The 21567-nt window shown below is 39.4% G+C and overlaps 1 protein-coding gene across 4 annotated transcripts in view; it reads left to right on the top strand.

Annotated features, from left to right (window-relative positions):
- The window catches only part of CHST9 (carbohydrate sulfotransferase 9), an 88772-nt gene extending 67268 nt beyond the window's left edge, over positions 1 to 21504 (top strand). For 3 of the 4 annotated variants that reach the window (XM_052704461.1, XM_052704460.1, XM_052704459.1), the window contains 3 exons: positions 2437 to 2474; positions 9529 to 9684; positions 18590 to 21504. In XM_052704461.1, the coding sequence (XP_052560421.1) occupies positions 2469 to 2474; positions 9529 to 9684; positions 18590 to 19681 (1254 nt within the window). In that variant the 5' untranslated portion in view covers positions 2437 to 2468 and the 3' untranslated portion in view covers positions 19682 to 21504. The remainder of the gene's footprint in view (positions 1 to 2436; positions 2475 to 9528; positions 9685 to 18589) is intronic. The other variant, XM_052704462.1, reaches the window with a different exon arrangement.
- Positions 21505 to 21567: the final 63 nt, after the last annotated feature.

Here is a 21567-nt window from a genome sequence, read left to right as displayed (position 1 = left end):
AGCTGTTGTTCTTTAAAGAATATCTCTTAAGCTTAGCGATCATCTATTACAGTGAGGAAAAGAGATATAAGAGATTATTCATGCTAAGTGAAATGAAGATAGTGTTTATTGCATTTGTGTTCTTGCATTTATTTTTTTTTTTTTAATTTTAGATTAACTCCTTAAAACAAAAGTGCAGTACACAGCAAGACTTTGCAGGCTTCCTGAAATAATGGTGCCAATGTATTCCCACCCTAATTTGCAGCATCTCTGTTACTACAGATCTTAGTCTCTTCTAAGTGTAACTGCTGACTGTTCCAAATTCACAGTTGTCCCATGATGACGACAGGGATCATCTAGTGAATAAATGGGGAACACAGTATTCAATTTGCTGGTGACCTTGAATTTGATCTCTCTGTTGTCCTTAGCAGCCTAGTCAGTCTCTGTCCTGTTTATCCCAAGTCGTCATTGCTAATGTATCATGTAGAGATATTGGCAACTTTCTTCTCCTTGTGGCTGTATTTGAATTGGTGAAAAAGAGAGCTAAGAATGAATATAGAACTGCGTAAATTCTTCTTCAGTTTTTCCTTAGCCATGTCAAAAGTGGCCACAGAGAGCTTCCCCAGTCTTTCTGTTCATTTTTGTATTTGTTTGAGGTAGAAACCACAAGTTTGATTGAAAATGCAATTTGCATCTTGAGGCATCACTGGCAATAATGCAATGGCATGAAAGGCTACTCTTCACGGAATGCACTTTTCCCTCTGGGCTGACTTTAGAAACTCATTGATGTCACTTCCTTCCTCACTCAGCAAGTGAATTTTCACTAATTCTCAAGACCAGCTGTCCATGTTGTCAATAGAAAGTTATTAAAATTCCTTTAAAGTGAATCAAAATAGCCTAAAAACAAATGTACTGGGAAACAGGAAAGCATCAGTATTCAAAGTCCACAAACCTTTGAGCAAAATAGTGTTGATCTAACCAGAGATTTCAAGCACTGTGCTTTCCTAGCAACTTGTATATCATTACAGAATGCTAAAAACAAATACTCCTTTTATTACCAACAATCTATTTGGCTAAAAATGAATTACAAGAATCAATTTTGTTACTTCCAGAGATGATCTCATTGAAAATACATTTGGGGAATTCTCCCCAAAACAGTAGTTTTTTGGATGATATTTTTTGTTTGATGAGGAAAAAAAAAAAAGCATTGTTGTTATATTTAGCAAACAAAAGCAGAACAGAAGCATGCAGGAAATAATTATCATGACAATCTTACAACATAGCCTGAAGTAATTATTTCTATCTGAGTTATCTGTATTGCTTTCCTTGAAAATAGGAGAATTCTCAGCAAGCGGTAGTGAAGAACGTTTTCCTTTAGATATGAGTGTGTTTTAATACTTTAAATATTTTCATTTCATTTTAAAGCTTCTGTCTTGTGCCAGACACATTAGCACAAAGAAATTCTGTTGAAATGGAACATCGTTTCTGACGCTGAAGGAGGCAGCCATCCGTGTTAGGCGGAAACAGACTCCCCTGGCAGCTTATTGTGCTACTAACATGTTGTAAACAATGTCCTGTCATTATTACTTAAAAACAAACAAAAACAAAAACCATTCTGGTGGGTACGCGTTACTTAGCTGGATAGGTCAGTGTGAAATTCCTGACTTTTCCCAATACGTGTGGATGGTCTCCTGTAGCAGAGGGAGAGTAATTGGTACCAGCTGCCTTTTTGACAGCTAGTGCATAGGAACAGTAAATTAAGCAAAATCACTGTCCCTTTTGATGTGAAAGAAAAGAATAGGTCTGAGATGTCATTGATGCTAGGGTCACAGATGGCTGTAGGAGAGCAATGTTCTGTCTTCGGTTTGCTCACATCTTCCGGAGCACGCTGAAGAATGCTGCAGAAGGCCAGGATAAGGGAGCAAGAACATAATTCAGCTCACCACTTTGTGGATATTATCAGAATAGAATTTCTCCCTTGAGCCAGCTGGTGCCTAACAGTCATGACACAGGCATGTAATTTTATCTTAGGTTAACAATAGAATCTGCGTTTCTCTTCTGATGCTCAAATCCTGAGCTGGATGCTGCCAGTCTTTCAGGCATGTAAACATGCAGCAGTGCATCTCACAGTGTTAATTAAGATAGCATGTGTTTGAAATTTATTGTCTTCACTTTATATGTTGTAATTCCTTGTAGGGTACAGGATTATCAAATTTGGATACCTTCATCAGTCTCATTTTTATGACATTTTGATCACAAGCAGCTTGTTTTTTCTTTTTACTTAAGATGGATTTCCATTTAGAAGTTACAAGTTTTTTGCACATGGTAAACTCTATTTCTCAATTATAAAATTCATTTTTTTTTTCCTTTGGTGTTTCTGACTACAGTGTTTCTTGTGTGTGTATGTTATCATATTCATTAAAATATGTCAGACTAATTATTTTCTTTGTCTTTCAGTGTCTGGAGAAAAATTACAGCAACAGATAACTATGCAGGTACTTTGACACTTCTGTATTTTTTGTTACTTAATTTTTCATGTAGAAGAATTGTAGGAATTACGAAGAGGAGAACTTCACAGGACAGTCTGATATTAACTACGTAGGTATGTTGGGGATCATGGATCAGACAGTTTCCTGACTCTGCAGAGATGTCACATTCAAAGAGTAGCCATCTTTTCTGATTTAAACCTTAAGCCTTACCATTTAAGCAGTTTACTGCATCTACTTATTGTGTTAATGGTGAGCTCAGAGGATAGATAATATCTCCACTGTTGTCAAATTTTGTAGCACAGGTGTTTTGTTTTTTTTTTTTCAAATAAGCAATACTTTGCTAGTATTCCTTAAAAAAAAAAAGCTAGAAAACTATTGGTATGAAATTCGTTGCATGTAAATGGTGTCTTTGTTTAGGTTTTCATTTCTGCTGTGAATTTGCCTGAGGCCTCACTAAACTGAAAGTATTTGGGGAGGTGGCTTTTGTCTTGTCCTTCTTACTGTATCAGATGGGACTATCTGTTTAGAAGATCATTGTTATGTATCATTTAGTGTCTCAGCATCATGAAAAGGATATAAGAAACTGTACTGAAGTTAAATTTTCCTTTACCATGTGGAGAGGAGGAAAGACATAAGTTTCCTAAAGTATATGCTCTTGGAAGGACTTGACTTGTAAAGAAAGGGCGTGTTACAATTTCACAGGTCTATGTCCTCTTACTGAATGCTGTTATCTGAATGCTATATAAATGGGTATTTGTATTGTTCGCGAGATTTATTGATAAGTCACTTAAAAAGCAATCACTAAAATGTTGATATTTGTGCAATAGCCCTCCATTAAGTAATCTTCCTTCTGAGCCATCGAGGCATTGGCATCATGCCTGGCCATTATCTGATGATCTAGGTGGAGGACAAACCCATTAGGTGACTGACCATCCAAGGTAGCTGTGCACATCTTGGCTTTGACAGCATTTCCCCTGCCATGGCACAGCACTGCACAAATGTCACTCACTTGCAGTGTCTTGAGCTGACATGGCTCCTGACCAAGTAAGGACCTGCCAGTCTGGAAGCCTGTGGGTAGCCTAATCCTGAAACATCAAATAATAATCATAGTTTTGTTCCATCAGAGCTGTTGGAAGCTCCCTGTTGTCTCAAATAATTAAAGAGTGAACATACTTAGCCCCAAACATAGCATTCCATCAAGAAGAGAATAATCTTTGGTTTTTTCCTAAATAAATGTAAAAATATTCTGAAAGTTAATGGAAGTCGTGTGCTTTGGCTGGGAGTTAATATCCTAAAACAGGCCTAATTAGCATTTAGAAACTAAATTGCATCTGAAAATTAGCCTGAAATGCCTTGCAAAAACACTTTGGGATGTCCTTTTTGGCCAGAAGGGGGGGCAGTTGTATTTTTAAAACACAACGAGGCAACATTGCCAGGGTTGTGGTTGGCTGTCTGGAGATCTAACTCTGTACTGTTCCCCTGTGACAGTTAAGGGCATTGCTCTTTGCTGAGAAAGAGTGGATTGTGTTAAAAAGGATGGTTGTTGAAGTTGCAAACGGTGGACTTGGTCCTATGCTTTGTGTACCTGATCTCAGTCTTCTCCTGCAGCCACTGCCTTCTCCTCAAACTACTGAGCCACTCTGTCTCTGTGCAGTTTGCTAACAAGCATCTAATTTTTCAGTAAAATTCCATTACTGTCATATGTAAAGACTATACCCAAATAAAGCTATAAAAAGTTGATCTGGGGACAAATGGTAGACATTAAGTTTTAGATGGATACCAGTGAAATTGGTGATGCTCAATTCCAAACTTCTTTTGAACTTCCAGGAAACTGAAGAATGTTTTAGAAAATCATTTTATTTCCAAGTGTCAAACTTTCAATGCCATTGCAGAGGCACATATGGTTTGAATTAATATTATTTCAGTAAAGAGGTTTAAATTAAAGTTGATCTTAATGGAGTACCTCCCCTGAGAAGGTTCTTTTTATTCCCTGCACTGAACCACGTTTTATATGCAGATAAGGTACTTTCCCAGCTTAAAGTTTTGTAGTTGTCTTTCATGCTAGTGAAACAGCACTGAGTTAAACTGGCTGCCAGAAATCTCAGTGAGGTTCTGCAAAAGATGGATATTACAACTCAACAGGAGCAGGAGTACGGCGGGGCAATGGCAGGAGATGTCTTGTTGAGAACTGAGTGAGACAGGGTAGGCATGGGAAATGGATAAAGATGGGGGTTTGGGACTTCAGACATCTTAAATACCATTGATTTTTCTCTGTGGTTCTTAGCTCCTTCTAAAGTCTAAACAAGTTTGGAAAAATACTCTATAAATATATTATGATGATAGTATCTGTTTCCAAACCCCACTGTCCACAGTTATCACTTTTATTGTCTCATGTTCGCTTTCATCATGAGGTATTTGTTGGTTTTCCATGAGCACCCTTTTGTGGTTTAGATGTTGCATGTTCGTGTAACAACAGTAATCATCTACTGCCCTACCTGAGCAGGGTCATCCAGTCTTTCTAACTACCTTTGCAACTTCAGGGTAAATCCTGGCACCAATCTACAGCCTGATTAACTGTAGTGTGTTAACTACTGCTACAGGAAATGCAAGGAAGCAAGAACAGACATTGTGCTTCTGTGTGAACATCTCAGTTATAAAGCACGTTGCAGACTGCCAGTCAAAATGTGTCTGAAGGCAGCGCTTTGTTTCATCCTTGCCACTCAGATCGCTCTGCATTGTGGTCTTCCTATATACTTCTACATGTGGTTTTGCCTAGTGCTTCCTGGAAGCTCTGGAGCACTCTCAGTATTCATATTTGCATTTTGAAGCCGAAGTTGTTTGCGTGGTCAGACTTTTGGGTAAAAATTTCAGCTGTTTGTCTCTTTTGTGGTGAAATTGTTGGTTGGGTCAGGAGGCTGTTGGAAGAGCTTCATAGTATGTCCTATCATTTTAGTCCCTTGAGAGCTCTTTCCTTAAAGCAGTTCACTTGCTGTCTTGCATGTTGTATCATTCTCTTAATCTATGAACGTCTCTGTCACAAAGGATTTCCCATTCTATACATGGGGTTGGGGAGATACAATATCACAGAAAGTGCTGTAATGTAGCAGAGTACCTGATAGACCCAGGCTTGAATGAGGAGTAACTGTACATCTGCCAAAGAGGTGGGGGGAAAAAAAAAAAAAAAAAAAAAAAAGGAAAAAAAAAAAACAACAAACCCAAAACCTCCTCTTGAATGTCAGTGTAAGATTATTGTGCAGACCATGTTGGGGAATGACCTGTACATTCTTCAGGCACAAGGTATCAGTGTGGTGTAATATACTCATGTCAAGATGGAAAAAGGCAGTTCAGTCCAATTTCTTTTCCTTATTCAGTGCTGTGGTCTACTGCAGTACTCTTCCTTCTCCTCTTCATTCCCTTAGATGACCTAGCTAGGATATGCTTAATCTACATACAGTGGCTTCCAGGTACAGGTTCTTTCCTGCTTTGACGTCATATTCCTCATTGTTACTTTGTTCCACCAAATTTAGGATGTTGAAAGGATTCAAAAGAAACTACTGCATTTTATCCCACTAAACAAGGGGAATGCTTCCATATTCTTCATAGAATTTCATAATGGTTGAGGCTGGAATGTATCTCTGGTGGTCATCTGACCAAATCCCCCTTACTCAAAGCAGGGTTAGCATGAGCAGGTTAGCATGCCCAGAACAGTGTCTGTGTTTTGAGTATTTCCAAGAATGGAGACTGCACAGCCTCTTTGGGTATCTGTCTGTGTTCAGTACCCTTGCAAAGGAAAAGCGTTTTTTTTTTTTTAAATGCAAGTGAAATTTCCTATGCTATAATTACTGCCCACTGACTTGTTTCCTGTCCACCTTGTGTCTTCCTCTCCAGTGGGAGGAACATGGCTCCATCTTGATTATATCCTTGCCTCTTTTTTACCGAGGAGCACAGAACTGAAGCCTATACACCAGATGTCTTTCCAGGGTTGAGCAAAATGGAAGAATCACCTCCCCCAGTCTGCTTGCAATGCATTGCCTAATGCTGTGCAGGATGCTGTTGACATTCTTTGCCGTGGAGACACACTGCTGGCTCATGATCAGGACCAGAACCCCCAGGTCCTGTTCCAGGCAGTCAGCCTCCAGCTTGTGACAGGGAGCAGAGTTCATGAAATCATAGAATTGCTCAGGTTGGAAAAGACCTTAAGGATCATCAAGTCTAGCCACAACGTAACCATACTACCCTAACTGTAACAACACTCTGCTAAATCATGTCCCTGAGCACCACATCCAAACGGTTTTTAAACACATCCAGGGATGTTGACTCAACCGCCTCCCTGGGGAGCGTATTCCAGTGCTTAACAACCCTGTCTGTAAGGAAGTTTTTCTTGATATCCAACTTAAACCTCTCCTGGTGCAACTTAAGGCCATTTCCCCTCTCCTGTCACCTGTTACCAGTGAGAAGAGACCAATCCCACTCTCGCTGCAATCACCTTTCAGGTATTTGAAGAGAGCAGCAAGGTCTCTTCCTCAGCCTCCTCTTCTCCAAACTAAACAGCCCTGGGGTTGTTCACTCCAGGAGATGCACTTTGTATTTCCTACTGCTGATTTTCATGACGTTCTAATTAACTGCTTTCACAAGTATGCTGAGGTCTCCATGAATGGCAGTACAACCCTCTGGTGATATCTGGTATATGATCAGATACGAAAACTGAATAGGGGAACTTGTTTAGGTTTGCAGTGCACTTAATGCTTTTTTTCTTCCAAGCTGATTGGATCTGATTCTGATACCAGTATCTTCAAGTTCAGAAAACACAATAATCATTCACTTATGAAGTATCGCATAGTACTGAGATAGTGAATCTCAGAAAAATGAGGGAAGAATATTACTCAAACAAGAACAGCAGACACTTTTATTTGAGAATGTTTTCAGTATACTTTTAAAAGAAAACATTCTATGATTATTAAGCCATTGCAGGAATATATATGCAGGAATATATATATGTGTGTAGATAAGAATACATTTTTGAGGATAATTCTTGTGATAAAAGCAAGGATTAGCGTATGCAGCAGGCTAAGAAGAAGTTGAACACTGAGCACAAGTAATGAAATAAGTGACATGAGATTTGAGGAATGGAAGGCAGAACGGCTGAGAAGTTGGATTGCAGTCCTGACTCTCAGCATTCTGGCAGTCCCCTCTCACTCTGTAAAGTTGCATGGTTTTTTTACCAGTGTTAATCAGAAATTGGAAATCACAATATTCACATGGGGTAGGCAATTATTATCTTTCCTTGTTTTGCAGACATTGAAAAATGAAGTGTGAAGGTCAAAAACTTTCTCCAAGTTACAAACCAAACACTGTGGTTCTGGCCCATGCATCTGCCCTTAATGCAGCACAGTCCTTTCTAATCATTCTTCTGCTTCAAAGAAGGACAGTGGTTGAGCTAGTTAGTGTTTTGATGATCTGTAACACTACTGACACGCATACCAAGAGGACAGCTAGACCAAAAAACTTCCACAGAATAAACAAGAGTACTTTCTCTTACTTGAGTAAGATGTAAGACTACATTCTCTTATATCTTTTCTCATGTGATAAACATGAATTTATTCCTGGTGAAAATAGGATATATTACCTTCTGTTTAGTGTCAAGAGAGAGTATGCAGCAAATAATTCCCTTTGTAAATTCATAGCCTATTTTGTTCCACAGTAATTTATGATTGTAATCAATTCTCAGGTATTAATGGTTATTTTTGTAAAATTGAACACATGAATTTATTTAAAAGTGTATGAATGTAGACAAATACAGATTTGAGATATCTGTCAATTTCGAGTGCTATATACACTTGTATTTATTTTTTGTTTACCAATAAAGTCATCTAATTTGAATAAAATGATAATTGTGATTGAATAGAGAGTGTTTTAAGATCTCTAGAGATCTTACCATCTCTTCCAAAGCAATTTTGGGGAAATTGAATTCTTCATGCCTGAATATACATTAATATTCTTTGACTGAACCTAGTTTCATTTGAAACCTTTCTTACTATTTTTACAAGAACACGATGTCTTGTTTATGTTGGAAGATAAGTGTGTTTACCTGCAGACAAGATGGAAATGGATTCTGTTTACCAGCAAAAAATCCCCGTGGATCTTACCACAGCCACTAATGTGAGAAATATTGCCATGAAATATTGCCATGTATGCAGAAGTAAAACACTACATTGCAGGCTTTTTTTATTTCTGCTTTTTTTTTTTCTGCTTTTTTTTTTTCTCCTTTGTGGGGAAGGAGTACACTTGTTTATTCATCTTCATTTTTACATGTCTCTGTTGTAAGTGACCCTGGTTCCATGGGGAGGCCTCTCCAGTCACACTGCCAGGCTTTCTCCTTGTCAGTCCTCCTGACCAGCACCAATTTTAGCTAACTTTGACACAGTTACAAAAGAAGAGGGGAAAATTTGTCCTTTCTGAAGGAAAGACAGATGATATATCTAGACATATATATATATAATAGACATATATATATGTATATATATAATAGACATATCTATTTCATGAGAGGGCAGAGGGTTGGCCAGCAAGCAGGAATACAGCTGGTGAATCACTGCATTACCACTTCTACCAGTTGGAAATTGGCAGAAAGTGCAAGTGTTGGGCTGGGAGACAGGGTAGAGAAAGGCGACTGAAGCCCCTGCAGAACTAGGCCAGCGCTTGTCTTGCTGCTTATGAGAATGGCTTAGTAAACAGCTTGCTTGTAGCTTGATGTCTGCAGCTAAAGTAATTCCCTAAAGTAATTGGTGGAAACGATTGAGTACCCAACTTGAAGCCTTTTGGGCTTACAATCACACTGTTTCACAGTATAGCATACACTCTCTGTTCCTCTATTGTTCCAGATATCTTAATAGGCATCCAAACTCTGCATTTGGCTACTCAAAACAAACATCTAAGCAACTCTTTAAGTAGCTGTCTTCACTGTAGCTTGGGGGGGCAGGTTAGGAAGGAAACTGATGTACTGAAATTGTACCATCAAGTCCAGGTCTTCAGTAACTTCTGCTCATTCATCACCTTACAGGTAGCTATGACCTGTGGGATTGTTGCTCTGTGGGTGCAGATGTGCCCCAGTGTTGGTAGCACTGAGCCAGCCTGTTCACTTATATTAGTGTGGTGGGAACCCAGAAATGACCAGCTTGTTGGGAAAACTCACACCTGCCAGATTGGACTGCATGAGGTATGGGTGTACTGAGAGGTCTTAAAATGCTGTTGGGATATCTGTGAAAACTGAGTCAGTGATGCTGGAGATAAGGAAGTCCACGTTCTGTCTTCTGTTTAAAGCCCAGAACTTCTGCTACCTCTAAGACCCCCATTGTATCCCTCCTGTAGATAAAAGTAAGCTATAGAGGGAGGCTTACCTACGTGGTGATTACAGCACTTTCTGGAGCCAATGTTTTGGTCTGATCTTGCAGATTTGATAAACCTCTGCAGTTAATGCCCAGCAGTTAGATCAGCTTCTGGAGAGATACATAGTGAATCTCTTCATAGAGGTGGTGCCCAGGAAAATCAGATTTATCTGTTGGTGCTGGTCACCAACTGCCAGGACAAGGACCCTAATTCCTCTGGATTAAAAGATGTTGGTATCTAGCCTCCAGTGTCAACTCCTTTATTTTAAACAACACATATTGTTTAAAATATCAAGTGTACTCAAAATTCCTATCTGGCTTGAGCTGTGAATGAGCAAGAGACATTATTTATTTTCCTCTTTGTAAAATGACTGTATATATGAGTTATCTTGTACTTGGAAGTAATGATTTTTAGAATTACGTGTCAACAGAGGATACTGTTTAGATTACTTGTCTTGCTTCTGTGCTTCAAATTATGAGAAACTAGGTACAGTAACATTATTTAATGAACTTAAATAAGAGACCCATACGTAATACTTTGTGATTACCTGAAAGGGTTGTCATCAAATTTAAACTTTGCATATGCTAATAGTAAACCTACCAGCCAGTGAAAACCTGAAGTATTTTTTATAATGTTCTTCTTCATTGAACAAGTATCATTTTAGTCTGAGTTAATTCTGAATTTCAGGTTATTTAAGCTGCTTTAGCACAACATTGTTCTTTCTGGTCACTGACTGCAGTGACTGATTTAGGTTTTATTAAGAAGACACACAGGAGGACTGAGCTAAGAATTAAATACTGGTTGAACACATTGAACAACCTGTTCCCAAAATGAATGTGACTGCATAGGAATGAGTTAAGGCTAAATATGGTGATGTAAATGGTCTGTGATCTGAAATTTGTCCTTTAGTAGCAGTGCACTTTAGCTACACAACTAGAGAGAAGTGCTCCATGCAAATTGAGTGCATCCCCTGTCTAAACACAGGCAGTCTGGGTTGTAACACCGTCACTTATTTACAAGTCTGTAAATTACTCTGTGAAGGACAAGTCCCATTAAACTGTTGTCAGAAAGCTAGTGGAGTAGCATCAGCATTACATTATCCAGAAAACAATTTATCATCACCACTGATCAACCTTGACAGTGGTTTCTTTGTTATTAATAAGGTAGGGCGTTTGTTTTTGTTTTCAGTACTTCCTTGCAACTGTCCTGGTAAATTTTTAATCTGTCACTCAAACTGTGTTAGTTTCTGATAACTACGGCATCTTAATTGGGACTTTTTCTATTAACAGCACCTTGATCTTTCTTATCTGTCCCATTTTGAACATGTTTTACAGAACTCACGTTTTGACTGTTAGGGTGGAAACTGGGGGGAATTAATTCCAGATTTGAACAAGAATTGGCAAGTCAAATTAGAGATTAATTTCCTTCATCCAGGCTGCTGACCATATGAATCAGCTTGTTGAAATGGCTGGTGCAGACTGTCTTGCCTCATTAGCACAGGTGACTTTGTGCTTTCTGCACTGGAGGCAGGGAGAGGAGAGGAGCCCAGTGCCATGCTAGCACATAGGCTTCTTGGGCACAGACAAATGGGTTCCTTCTGTCCCGTTACTAAGAAGGGAAAGAATTACTACTGTGGCCCTGATAATGCTGCTGTTTATCTTGCCTTTTTAGGCCTCTCTTCTTTCCCAGTGACCCATGGATCTGGGTTGTTTTCCAAAACCAGCTCTATGCTAGTTGTTCTCTCCACATTTTTTCTACACCAACTCACTATAAGAAAGATGGTCAAGATGCAGGATGATGTCCAGAGAAGGGCAAGGAAGCTGAGCACATCTTATGAGGAGCAACTGAAGGAACTGGGATAGTTCAGTTTGGAGAAGTGAAGACTCAAGGGAGACTTTATTGCTCTTTACAGCTTCCTGAAATGAGGCTGTAGTGTGGTTAGGGTCTACCTCTTCTCCCATGTGACAGCAGTAGGATGAGAAGGAATGACCTCAAGTTGTGCCAGGGGAGATTCAAGTTGGATATTTGGAAAAATTTCTTCTCAGAAAGGGTGGTGAGGTGTTGGAACAGGCACAAGGAGTCATCATCCCTGGAGGTGTTCAAGAACAGGATAGATGTGACACTGAGGGACATGGTTAGTGGTCAAGGTGGTGATGGGCTGATGGATGAACTGGATGATCTTAGAGGTCTTTTTCAGCCTTTGTGATTCTGTGATTCACCAACATTGGGCCATACTACATTTAAAACTAAAGCAAAACAAACAATCAACAGTGAAAAAAACACAACCAAACAGAACCAAACACAAAGTAATTAAGAAAGAAGGAAAAAAAGCCTCTTTCCCTCTTACCTTTTCTTTCTGACTGACTTTGTCTGTGCCCTTGGCATAACTCTGTCACACTGCAGTGAGATGCCTAGCTTTCTGCTGATAGATTCAAGGGACAATAGTCACTGATTCACAAAACTGTTCTGTAGAGCAGCACTCAAAATGTCTGGTATCTGTTAATTAAAACTTACCTGCAGTATTTTTTTTCTTACTATAATAAGCTTTTCTTGTTTGTGTCTGGCTTTGTGTTCACAAGAACCTCCCTTGGACCTGATTGTGTTTCAACTACGAAATACAAAGTTTGCCTCTTCATTAGTCTCTGCAGGAAACTCCAAGCACCTCATATACTCATTTTTTAAATTTATTTTCCCCCAAGCTAATTTAGTAATATTAATGGTGTAGTACAAGTACATTTAGGAGTATATATCTCATAGGAATATGCTGTATCTATTGTTATTGACTGTTGGGCTTGCAACTGGTGGCTCTACATAAGAAATATTCCTAGACCATAATCCAGGGGAAACATTAAATCTGCTGCTACTTTTTTTGATCTTTGGAGAATTTCAGGAGCGGAAAGAAGTGTGAAAAATTCAAAGTACAGTTGTTTCATTCCATAATGGAATTGCATATAAACCACATAGCAACCTTATACACCTCTGACAGAAGTACTTCCAGTGTACTTACACTGTTCACAAGGAATACCTCTGGCTTGCGAGGAGCGTAGTGAACTGCCTGAAATAAGTAAGACAAAAACCTGCAGTGGAGTATCTGCAAGGAGAGAGGTTACTGGTACCTGTCTCCAGAGCAGCTTTTTTAAGCACAAGTGATGAATCCTAGGGTTCACCTGCATTGCACAGAAGGCAAAGCACCTCATCAGTTACCTACCACTTGTGGCCAGTCTCTTCATTGGGAGATCATGTAGGATTTTCCTTTACAATGTTAAACTATGCAGAGACATAGAAAGTTATTAGCTGTGTTAGCACTGCAGCAGAGGATTGTGATCGCTCTGAATTATGTTTTGCAAATGCTTTTCTAACACACAAAAAAAAGCTGAGGATGTTCCATTCTTCTGGCAAGCTTAAGGAAACTTGTGCGTACATGAGTATAGCAAATGTATACTTATACACATTTTTACACTTAAAGTATTAATGGTTCTGGGCTTCACTGGCATGCTGGAGATTGAATAATTCCAAATTTTTACAGAATCACAGAATTGCAGGGGTTAGAAGGGATCTCAGGAAATCATTGAGGCCAATCGCCGTGATAAAGTCAGTACCCTGCAGCAGGTTGCATAGGTAGGTGTCCAAATGGGTCTTGAATATCTCCATAGAAGGAGATTCCACAACCTCTCTGGGCAGCCTGTTCCAGTGCTCTGTCACCCTTACTGTGAAGAAGGACTTCCATATGTTGTACAGAAATTCCTATGTTCAAATTTTAGGCCATTACTCCTTCTCCTATCCTTATGCAACACTGAGAAGAGCCTGACCTCATCCATTTGCCTCCCATTTCCCTCTAGACATTTATAAACATTTATCAGATCCTCTCTCAGTCTTTTTTTCTCCAGGCTGAACAGAGCTTCATGTTTTCCTCATATTTCAAATAGAATTTGAATCATCTGCTATAATTCTGGAAAAATCCTTCCTAATCGTTCAACTAGGTAGAAGGTTTGTTAGTTTAAACCTTAATCTAATTTACTTAAAATATGGATGACCTTTTCAAAGACTCGCACCCACCTCCAATCCAAGTAAGAGGATATTTCTTTGAAGTCCTTTGGTACTGAAGCTGCCAGCATCTAAAGACCTAGATCAAGAAGGTGTTCTCCCTGTGCTCACTTATCAGGGAGTCACAGAGTAAATTTAAAAAAAATGAGAATATGTCCCAGACAAGACTCCTTCTGCATCTGCTTTCTACCTAGAAAGAAACACAATAGAATATTTCTTTCTTCCTTTGTTCTCTATCCTATGTTTTCTGTTAGGATCACTTAATTTTATTACTCTTGTTTGTAAAAATAAGATCCAGCACTAAAACGTTTAGGAAACACTGCATTGTCTGCACTGCAGGCCATTAAATCTTTGCAAATCAGCCCTGGAATATCATCCTTTTCAATACATTATTATCTGTTTTGCATGGCAGGATGCTCTAATTGCAAACTGTCTAGATGAGATCCCGCAAGTGCATTGTAAAACCACTACAAAGCGTAATTGGATGAGTCTTAAGCATTCTTGGCAGTAGTCAGTCTTTTCTACCTCAGTGGCTTGTGAAGGTATTAAAGAAAAGGACAATTTTGATGTGTGTAAAAGAAAGGATTGGCTACTTATTTTTACAGCAAGGAAAATCATTTTGTTGATAGAGGAGAGGAAGGGAATATTTAGCAATAAAAATGGCAGAACAAATCCATTAATGACCTAAAAAAATGCCTTATGTTTCAGCAGCTTCACTAGTTTGCCTGCCAGTAGCCAAGCATTAAACTAACACTCTTAATAAATTCCTTTTTTCTTTGTATTCAAACGAATACAAATTTTAAGTCTACCTTCTGCTCCTGCCCAACTAAAGTGAGACAGATGTCATGTGCTTACTCATCTAAATTAGACTCCTGGCCATTTCCTAACTTTCTTTCAAATGTGTTAATGCAAACGATGCAGCACTCCACATAATTATTGGCGAGGGTGCAACACTTCACTGGATTTTAATTCTTGGATGAAATATGTGCAGCCTGTTGCACAGAATGTCAAGTGTCTCAAGTCAAACTCACTTCTGTCCAAGGTGACCGTTGTGTTCATCTCCCATGCCAAGTGATTTGTTCCCAAACTTAGCTTTTCTTTAGAGTGCCATGAGTGGCCATCCTGCATTTGGACATGTGGCTGGAAGAGTTTGGTAGGACCATTTGCACTGGAAGGTCTGGAGCCAGATTTAGTAACTGCAAGAGGATTAACTGCTTGTTGCCTGTTGGTTCAGACATGTTCCAAAATGGTGATGCCCATCAGTTTGTGGGCTGCTGCACAGTTAAGAAGGTAAATGTAATGGTCATACATTCTTTTTCTTTTTCTTTTTTTTTTTTTTTTTTTTTTTAATGGTTATTGGTTTGGAATTTTCTTATTTTCACATTCCTTCTTCAAAATAAAGTCAGCATAGCATGGGGATGTTCAGATCTCTACAGTGTCAGAAAATGAGCGCTGAAAAAACAGCTGGTGCCAAAAGGAAGACAAAGAAAGCACCTAACTTCATGTAAGCCTGGTATTATAAAATATTAAAATCCTTTCCCAGCATTTCAGAGGTGCAGTAGTAGTTAAACATACCAGAATTAGGTAGTTTTGTTTAAGAAATACATTACTGCTTATTCAACATCTAGCTGAACAGGTAGTTTCTTGAGAAATTTTCTATTTAAATGTCTCTCATCAAATGCAAAGCCTGATCCAACTCATCATTCATCTTACTCTTGCAGGTTACTAGCCTGGTTACTCAGGCAAGTCTATAAATAGTTTTTGGTTTGTTTTTCTTTTATTTTTCAGTTGAAACAGATGGCAGTGGAACAGTTATGCATGCCTTTGAAAATTACCATTTCCGTTATCTGTTCCCACTCTTAAATATAGCAAGTTAGAGTTGGCATTTACTGCATAACTTCTCATGGAGCTTATAAAAATGTTTATTAGTCACTACTGTTGTATTCACTTTGGGAAATGTATCTGAATGAGAAGGGAAAGTGGAGAGGGGAAGCAAATAACAGTATTTTACCTACTTAGATAGTTTTTTCCCCTTCAGAACTTCCATTGTTTTTCCCCAGGTCCTCTTTTTTCCTTCTGTTTGGGGCCTTTTTTTCCCCTGATTCTTCCTTTGCCTCATCTTGCTGAGAGGGAGCCCCTTTCAAGTGACTCCCACTGTGCACATTGTCCCTTTAGGGTGTTTCCTGAGTTTTCTCTGAATAGTTCTGCCCATCTTTCTGTGAAGTCTTCTAATCCTTTGAAAAATCCTTCAGTAGTGGTTCCTACAGCTGCATTCACAGTTTCTGAGGCTAAAATACAGTCCTCTTCTGATATCTCCTCAGGTTATTCTCTGAGATTGGTCCTGCACCACAGGTGGGCTGTTTGAAATTGAATTAAATCATGCCACCCACCTTTTAGTCTTTACACTTCCATCCTGGCCTAGTGGAACCAAAGCATCTTCCATTGGCTTTGGATGACAGACTTAATTCAGGAAGTTGAACTCTCCCTTTGAAGAGTTGGGCTCATTTTAGCAGCTTTGGTTTGAAATTCTGGTTGTTAAGTCTCTTTGTACTGAAATGTCCTCAGAAATAGACTGCTAAACTAGAATTACATAGCATAGGAATGATGTACTTCTGCCTTCTCCTGAATTTTTTCTGCATTGGGGTACCACAGTCTAGTCACAGTTTTGGGGGACTGTCTTCTGTTTTATAAAATACCCCAGATCCGTGCTGATTAATTTAAGACCTTTGATTACTTTGTTCCTGTCTCTGCTGAGCCCGGTGTTGAGTGCTAGATTTCTCTGTAGCCCATATTTTTCATTTTCATCTTTTACAGTTACTTATAAGGTCAAAAAATTCAAATAGTTTGTAGGCCTGTGGTTCTACAGTAGCATTTGTAAGTCGCCATTGTCATCCCCTCTCTTAGTACCAGCACTACCTTCTGTAATTATACATCAACCACACACCTGAACTCTTTCTATCCTAAAGCAGAAGGGATAGATCTCTATGCACACATGTTTCTTCTGTTTAAATAATGAAATATTAGATCACAAAAATTAGATGATATGAGAAAGATCACATCAGGCCAAACTGCAAGAATTGTTATCCTTTTGCAAGTCTGAAAACACTGACACAGGAGAGCTCCCTTAGATGTACAGGTCCTTCATGGCTCTCTTCTTTTATTGCTTTCACCAGTACAAAAATCATTTTACTCCATTCAATGAAAGCAAATGTCTGTTGGTCTGTGGCTTGTGGCAGTACCCAATGGCCTTACCCCCCAGATTAGTTTTTCTCACTGGAAATTAATACATATTAAGGCTAACTTTTTTTCAAACTGACAGTTTCTTCTATAGGCTTTATATCAAACAGGAATTCAAGTTGTGTTCAGTGCATTGCCATTTCTTACATTATTTCTCTGAATTGTTAACAGCTTTATTGGAGTTGGTCTGTGAACTTTCCTATCCTCCAAAACCCATGCTTAAGGGTCTGCTAGTCCACAAATCAACTTTCCAGTAAATGTTTAATCACTTTATGGCAAAAGAATCCTTCTGTGTGGATTTCCAAAAAAGTTAGGCCTATGAAATCAGATGTCTGTGTATAGGTGTCCATCTGGTTACCTGGTGTTTGCTATGGGATATTTAAAAACATACTGACCAATTTCCTCCCTTTCAGAAATGCAAACAAACAGGCAGTTTATTGATGTGGCAGTGCTGCAGGCTTGCCTGCAGAAAGGAGGCAAAAGTGTATGAGCTATAGTAAACACAATAGAATCCACTCAAGAAGAGAGAACAAGAATAGTTAAGATGCAAAAATGTCTTCAGTCAACTTGCATGATAATTTGTAAAATTTGACTGCAAAACACAGACTTGAGCTTTGCTGTTCCTGCAGCTTGTGGATTTCATGGAAGCTGGTGACACTAGAAGAAATGTTTGGGAGGAAAGTCTCATCTTCTTACATTCTTTGCAGGGTCACTAGTTGATGTTTAGTTAGTTGGTGACATTAATGTTGATGTTTAAATAAGTTAGATGGAATAAGCTTTGAAAACACTTATTTTTTGGCTGTGACTGCAGCTAGCTGAGGTTCTGTATGGCAAACGCTTTATCTGCATGCAGTCTAATGCTCTAATGCTTCTGTGACCTATCCATAGGGATCAGGAAGAGGAACTGTTTGGAGAGGGGGTCAGCTGTCACTCTACCCTATCCAAAGTCACTGATGTCACCTATTCAGGAGCCTTCATTTGGTTCCCTACTACCAACACTGGCTGTGCAGCCACTGGGGGGCAGGGATTCCAGCTCACAGTGGTAAAAGCAGGTTCACTCAACAATTGGCTCAGTTGGCTCAGTTTAGAAAGCTGTTAGCAGCACTGTAATTCAACTAGTGCTGGAGGGTAAGGAGGTGGAGGGTAAAGGTAATAGGCATGGTGTAGGCTGGCCATCCCTGCTGGGAATATTAGCATCCCTCTGTGTCTTGAAAGATTCAGTATATGCTATCTTTCTGTAGGCAGACCTGCTGTGCACTGCCAAGTATGTATGTATTCCAGTAATTAGCTCAGCCTGTTGCTAAACTAGATGTATTGATCAAGTGTTTCAAGATAGGGCTTGTAGTACTTAAGGCACCTTGCTTGCACTCCACTGTCTGTGCCACTGTTGGAATGTGATAGGGCTTGGCTGTGCTGTGGCTGCATTTTAAGGTCTGTTTTTTTCATGTTTGCAGGATTTCATTCTCCCGCCTCCAGAGACACAGAGGAAAGCGGCGCAGAGCAGGCATATTCCTCCTGAACTTGGTAGGCAGGAGGTGGCCATGATGGGCAGCCAGCAATGGCAGGGTAAGGCCAACCCTTTTGGTGCAGTAGCTGTCTCCTTGGTGAGCGGACTCTCTGAACAGCAGAAGATCAGCAAGTCACCCTACAGCCAGTTCAAAAATTTGCCCCTTGTGCTGCATCCTTTGAACAAGACTTTGGTTACGGGTGACCAGTGGAAGGATGTTGATAGCATCCAGGAAAAGCGCAGGTCTTTCCTATATGAGTTCTGCAAGAAATACAACAGTATGAAGAAGTTGAGAACTCACCTGGTGCACATAGTGTCAAGAATTTACGTGGAGGACAGGCACAAGGTCCTGTACTGCGAGGTGCCAAAAGCAGGCTGCTCCAATTGGAAAAGGGTCCTCATGGTGCTCAATGGACTTGCCACTTCGGTACGCAATATTTCCCATGATGATGTGCACTACGGAAAGCACCTAAGGAAACTGGACAGTTATGACCTAAAAGGAATATACACACGTTTGAACACGTACACCAAGACTATATTTGTACGTGATCCTTTGGAAAGACTGGTATCTGCCTTCAGGGATAAGTTTGAACATCCAAATAGCTATTACCATCCAGTGTTTGGGAAGGCAATAATTAAGAAGTATAGACATAATGCAAATGAGGAGGCATTGGAAACAGGATCAGGAGTTAAGTTCAAGGAGTTCATCCAGTATCTGTTAGATTCCCATCGTCCAGTAGGAATGGACATTCACTGGGAGCAAGTCAGTAAGCTCTGCTATCCCTGCCTCATCAACTATGATTTTATAGGAAAGTTTGAAACTCTGGAAGAAGACGCCAATTACTTTTTGCAGCTGGTAGGTGCTCCAGCTGAGCTAAAGTTTCCTAGGTTCAAAGACAGACATTCCTCTGATGAGAGAACAAGTGCAGAAGTAGTGAAGCAATACTTAAAGGAATTGTCTAAAGAGGAGAGACAGCTGATCTACGACTTCTATTACTTGGATTATTTAATGTTCAATTATACATCACCAATTGTATAGAATCAGGATAGCTTCAGGCTTCTATTAGATATTTATCATGTTGGGATTCAGAAGAACTACTTTGATGCTACCTCTGAAAGGAAACAGAGTGGCTGCTAAGTGGAGCTATGTTGGCTTAGTGCAGGTTTTATAAACTAAAGTGACATAAAGTTACAATAACATGCACCGAAACGTAAGACCCATAAACAGCATAAATTGCAGTAAAATGCCTGAAAGAGCTGCTTATACCATTGCTGTGGAAGAGGTAGCACAGCCAGATGTTACATTAGCTTACCTAAAGTTCTTTAAGAGTTTAAGAAAAAATCATTCAGAGTAGCATGATTCCTTTTGGTGTGTCTGCTTCATAAATTGGTTTTGAAACTATTTTTTGAATGTATTTTTTACTTTCTGTCTCTTATTAATAAAGAAGCATTGGCTAATTTTCTAAAGATGTTTGCAGTATTCTCAGCTGTGTGAGTTGGCTGTTTGATTACCATTGGACTGTAGCTGCTTTTAGATCTGAGTATTTTACGTTGGAGGATGGTCATGAGAACAAATGCATAACACTGCAAATGACACAGCAACTCAGCTGTTTAGCAGAATAAGTTTGGGTTGCAACCTGAAATCACTGTCCACTACCCTATTTTGACTGATGTACTATATAGATGATAAATAACCTTTCTTTCAGAGAACTGATGTGTGCGTTAAAATTAACATTTTAATTTTACACTGGAGTCAACCAAATGATGAATACTGTGGTACCAGTATTTAAGATAGTCTTCGTATTTAGCTTAAGGCAAATTCTTAGACTGGTGTCTAAGAGACATGGCAATGTTTGTATCAAGAAGCAGTTTCATTGCAGCTGCTGTGATTGCTCTTGGTCTGCCAGTATCCAATCATCAGCCCAGGCCCTGGCAATTTGTTGCACAAATAGGGCCAGGATGTCCCAGGAAGAGAAGAAATCTCTACAAAATGGATAGAGGAAAATCAGAGTACAAGTAAGTGAAATGTCCTTTTCCTTTGTTCCCCAAAACTGTTCATGACCAGAACTGTTGCTGTTCTTTCCTTTATCTTGTGTGTATATATGGCATTACTCCTTTCACAGGAGTAATTGTGGGTTCCTGTGACCCACAGGGAGACAGACCATTTTCCTCACATACCCTCATTGCTTGTTTCTCCCTTACTTTTCTCCCCAGAAGAGGAGAAAATCTATTTACTGCCTTTATGGTGCTGATGCATAGCCCAGCAGGCTCTTCCCATCTCTTCTTAAGGCAGGATGAACTGCTCTGAGAAGAAAAGATAAGAGCAGACTAGGCAGCCAAAGGCAGAGATTGTACCAGATGGGGCTACTGGCACCCGTGGCAAAGCCAGCCCATTCCCTGGGCTGTGGAGCAAAGACAAGAATGAAAAAGCCCACAAACCATCAGCAGTAGGAGGCTTGGAGAGGTGCAGATGTTCAGCATCAGCAAGGAGGTACATGGATGCCTTAGGGAAGTGAGCACAGTGCTACTTTATGAGCCATCATCGTGCATAGATAGACCATGGGTGTTAACACCAGAAGTGTTTGGGATGGGACTGTTGAGACCTTTCTTCAGGTAAGTGCCTCAAATTCTGGTTGCTTTGCTCTTGCCATGAGTTCTTCCACGTCATCAAGGAAGTTGAGTAAAAAATGAATGTACATCAACCTTTTGATTTCCATATATTTGCTTTGTCTTGTCTGATGTAGGTGTTTGTTAATTAATTGCTAATTTGCAGACAAAAAAAGGAAAGGCTTATATACCAATTTGTTCCCCAAACCACATGCAAATGAAAATTTTAGCATGCTAATAAAGAATGGAGATGAATTAATGCATGTTTTGAATTATTTCTTTAATACAGAGAAATACATATTAATACATTACAAAGCA

Source organism: Tympanuchus pallidicinctus, unplaced genomic scaffold (assembly GCF_026119805.1).
Source record: "Tympanuchus pallidicinctus isolate F22 unplaced genomic scaffold, pur_lepc_1.0 scaffold5, whole genome shotgun sequence".
Classification (NCBI taxonomy): domain Eukaryota; kingdom Metazoa; phylum Chordata; class Aves; order Galliformes; family Phasianidae; genus Tympanuchus; species Tympanuchus pallidicinctus.
Note: the sequence above shows the minus strand (reverse complement) of the source record. Positions and strands in the feature narration are given on the sequence as shown.